General features: G+C 40.6%; 1 protein-coding gene across 1 annotated transcript; it reads right to left on the bottom strand.

Moving 5' to 3' along the window:
• Positions 1-403: 403 nt before the first annotated feature.
• Positions 404-3565, bottom strand: LOC117532906 (platelet glycoprotein V-like). The gene is given in 3 exon segments (XM_034196505.1): positions 404-1744; positions 1746-3229; positions 3436-3565. Coding segments are annotated over 3 exon segments (1968 nt in total). The 5' UTR covers positions 3455-3565; the 3' UTR covers positions 404-1279.
• Between the last annotated feature and the right edge of the window lie 795 nt (positions 3566-4360).

The raw sequence follows: 4360 nt of genomic DNA on the forward strand, positions 1-4360 counted from the left end.
ATTTTGGGAAGGAAACAACAGCCTGGGATGCAGACACCCTTATGTAAAGTAGAGATGTAACTGTTCATTGCCTTTATTTTTATATAAATATGATATGGTGTTAGTGCAAAAATGGTACTATAACTTAAGCTGAAGCTAACAGTAATAACTATAAGATCTATCTGAAATAAATAAGTGTACTGAAACAAATACCAATAACTGTATTGCATTGTTTCCTTATGGCCAATTACTTCATACTGTCTAGTTCTATTTTTCGTCCTGCATTTATTGTGCCCCCCTCAGAAAATAACTGGCCCCCCAGTGGCCCCCCCAGTCAAATTGGTCTAGAACCGCCACTGCCCAGAAGTTCAGCTAACTCATATTACAGCCAGAAAATGGACCAGGTTTCAAAGAAAGACATTGGAAAAAATGACTATTTAATCAAATTGATTACTTAAAAGTTATATTAACAATGTTGTGATATCTCTCCATGCAGTTTGATGCTTTCACCCCTAGAGGGAAACAAATCACTTGTTGACAACTTTTCCTGATTTAAATAAAAAAATGTAAGACTTAACACATATTTTTTAATGTTAGTATTTATTACAGACTTTAGCATGAAAAATGAATACACATGAATAGGCTTGACTTTCATTTAGTTCCACTCATTGTATTTCTAATGATTCATTTGCTCCATATTTTCCTGATTAGTTGACTGTTTTTCGTTGGTCTATAAAACAAGAAATATGGTAAATAAAATGCTTGTGGCAACCTTCAAAAGTTCTGTTTATTAATAGCTTGATTTGTTAGATCAACATTACAAAAGCCATATACTGTATTTGATTTACTGTCATTTAAGACACCAAAAAGAAACACCAAACACGTTTGGACAAGCTCATAGAGAAATAACTAAAACATACTCTTTAATTGTTTAAATAACTGTTTGTATATTATAAATTGCTTTTTTTTTGTATTGACTGATTAATTGCTTGACCAATCTTTACAGGTCTAAATAATTGTATACAATTATTAAAAAAACGAGTGGTAACATTTATAAGTTAACATCCCTTATATTAGCTTACATACTGAATTGTATATATAAAAAAACTGTATCATCGTCTAATTCTTCGATATGTAAAAATCCCTTCATCTTATAATTTGTCACATTATTTTGATTCAGACTATATTAAGGTTACACATGAGCTTTTCAACTTAACACAGTATCAACAAAACATATCCCCAAGAGTGTTTTTCATAGACTGCGTCCTCTGAAAAAGGACATCTTATCTTGGTTGTGTTGTTACTCTGGAGGATGTGCACACTCAGCCTTGAGCTTATCCATGCTGTTGTTGAGGCAATACATGCAAAACACGGCAGCAAAAATGAGGAACAAGCTTGCAGCCACAAGAAGGATATAGCAGAACATGAGTAGCCCGGTCAAGGCCGCATTCGAAGGCAGAAATCACACGTACATCCAGCCCTTGTGAAGATTGTGGTGAACAAACTCCGGTCCCTCTTCAATCACCAGTGTGTCATAGAAATTAGCCGACTTGTAATGAGACGAGGGCTTCTCAGTGTTGGGAAGAAACTCCTCGTTAGGCTCGTTGGTGGTGGGAGTTTGGAGCATTGTGGATAAGATGGTGGAGGGTGGTGGTTTTGTAGTTGGAGTGGTTGTAAGGATGGTGACTTGTTGGGTAGCGCCTTCAGTGGTCGCCGATGTTGTCGTGGGCAGTGTGGTGGGCATTTTGGTGGGCATTGTGGTGGGCATTGTGGTGCAAGCAACAACTGGTGTTTGTGTGGTGAACAAATAACTTGACTTGAGTATCTTAGCATCGCAAAAAGTTGAATTCCTCATCCTGCAGAGAGTCAATGGTACGGAGCAGTTGTAACACAGGACTATGACATATCACATCCTGTCCGTCAAGAACAACATGCTCATGTTTTCTTATCCATTTTGCAATACCTCTAATACTACAAGTACAGTCCCAGGGGTTGCCACCCAGATGAAGAGCCTTCAAAACTGAATTTGACAAGAAAGTATCTCCTGAAAGAGTCTCGAGATGGTTATTCTTCAAATCAACTGTCAAAACCCCTCCAAGGCCCTGAAAGATGTTATCTGGTAGACTCTTCAACTTATTGTCATTGAGAAGCAGTATGCCAAGTGTGGTTAGTCCGGAGAACAGCTGGGGATGTAGATAAAGGAGGTCGTTGGATTTCAATGACAGCTTCTCGAGCTTGGGAAGGCAGCAGAAGAGGTCCGAAGGCAACTCCCTCAGCTTGTCGTTTAAATGGAAGTTAAGCCTCAAAAGTCCTGACATGTTTGCGAACACATTTCCAGGAACAGTGGTGAGATTAGTAGCATACAGATACAAGTCTGTCATATCAGGCATGTGACCCATTAGCTGGTCTGGTAAAGATAATAGCGGGTTGTTGTAAATGGTGAGCTTGGTCAGCTTTGGCATGTTGTAGAAGGTCTTTTCTGGGATAGCCTGAAGTCGGTTGGAGGAGAGGGTGAGGGTCTTAAGGTTCTTCAGTGACCAAAATACCTGAGGGGGAAGGATGGTAATTTGGTTGTGGTGGATCTTTAGCTCCACAAGGTTAACAAGTTTATCAAAAATCCCAGCTTCTAGCTCCTCCAACTCGTTGTTATAGATCATGAGCTGGAGAAGATTAGTCAAGGAGTGGAAGATGGTTGGTGGAAGCTTATTTATGGAATTCCTGCCAAGGTTCAGGAAGGTGAGTTTGGTCAGTCCATCGAAAATATCTGAAGCAGGACTGGTCAGTTTGTTCCGGCTCAGGTCCAGATTCAGCAAACTAACTAGTCCTTCAAACATATCCGGAGCTATGGTCTCCAACTGGTTCCCATCTAAATACAGTTGCTCCAGTGTCGCCAACGGACTGAAGACCCGAGCAGAGATGGTAGAGAGATCGTTGGACGACAGCTTGACAGACTTGAGCTGTGGAGCAACGTGGAAGGCATTGGGATGGATAGCATGTAAGTGGCTGTATGTCAGACTGAAACGCGACAGCAGGTCCTGGTCAGCCAAGCTCCGCTCATTGATGATGTTCATTTGAGTGCCATTAAGTTGCAGCAGGTACGTGTGGACGGGCAGATTATGTGGTATATCTGTGATGGCGTCGCCAACACACTTGACGGCACCTTTAAAGTTACACAGACAGCTGCCGGGGCACAGCATGTTGCAGGTGAGGTGTGGCAGTGTGAAGAGGATGAGTATGGTCCACAGGGTGCCTGCAATGTTGAAATAAAGACACATTTGGTGCATGAGATTCAATCTGAAATGAAATATGTGTCATTACCTCAGCAGTAATGATTTTTACATTTAAAAAAAATGCAATCCCTGACAAATAAATATAAAAATATTGAGGAAAAACATTTATAAGTATATGTATTTCTCTTAAAGGACAGTCAAAAGCCAGGTCAAATATTCCACCAACCTCTGAAGAGAGAATCCATTATTGCCTGTTGACAGTATGATGATGTTGCTGTGATGTGTGCTGCTCCTCTCTGCAGGGCCGTCTTATAGAGCTGAGCATCCTGTCTGTCAAGATCAAGGTCGACCCAGCAAAATAACCGCCCAAGTCACCCATCTCAGCACACATCCTTTATACTGCCCGAACCTCAAATGAACCCGGTGCCATAGACATGGAAAATAATAACAATATTTGCTGTAGGCCATGACCCATTTCATTAGGCTTCTATCATTGTGCCCATGTTTTACTTGACAACTCAGCGTTGAGAATTCTACAAACATTTTGGACCCATTGTAACCATTTTTGTATATTTACAATTATTCCGTTTTTAATTGTTGTTTTACTGACAGTATCTGTAAAAGCCAGTTTCGTACTGCTGTTTGACGAGGGTGAGTTTTGTTTTGACTTTGGACAGTTTGACTCTCCTTAACCTTATGTGCTAACTTTTTGCGGGAGTTTTTATTTCTATTCTTGGCTGCCTGGAAATGTTAAACTTTTGGCACGTATTATTATTTACTGCCAACTTATGAGTGACATAGAGGATGCTGGCTCATTTCCTGTGGACTTATCTCAACAGGATGGCCTGATCCCACTGTGCCAGCACTTCAGTTTATGGTGGAACTGAAACTGATAACACCCTTCCCTGTATGGGGTCAGTCATGGTGTTATGTGTCATGTGATGCATGTAGTGTGACGGGGCAGCTGTATGAACACTTTCACTTAGTTTCAGATTTGTATAGATTTAAAAACTATAGAAGCACTTTTTAAATGTGTCACCTCTCAGCGTGTATGTGTTTAGAGTAGGGGTGCACCGAATGGGAAATTCTTGGCCGAAACCGATACCGAAAATAGGAAACAGTTGGCTGAAAACCGAATGCCGAAAGGCCGA

Source organism: Gymnodraco acuticeps, unplaced genomic scaffold, assembly GCF_902827175.1.
Source record: "Gymnodraco acuticeps unplaced genomic scaffold, fGymAcu1.1, whole genome shotgun sequence".
Classification (NCBI taxonomy): domain Eukaryota; kingdom Metazoa; phylum Chordata; class Actinopteri; order Perciformes; family Bathydraconidae; genus Gymnodraco; species Gymnodraco acuticeps.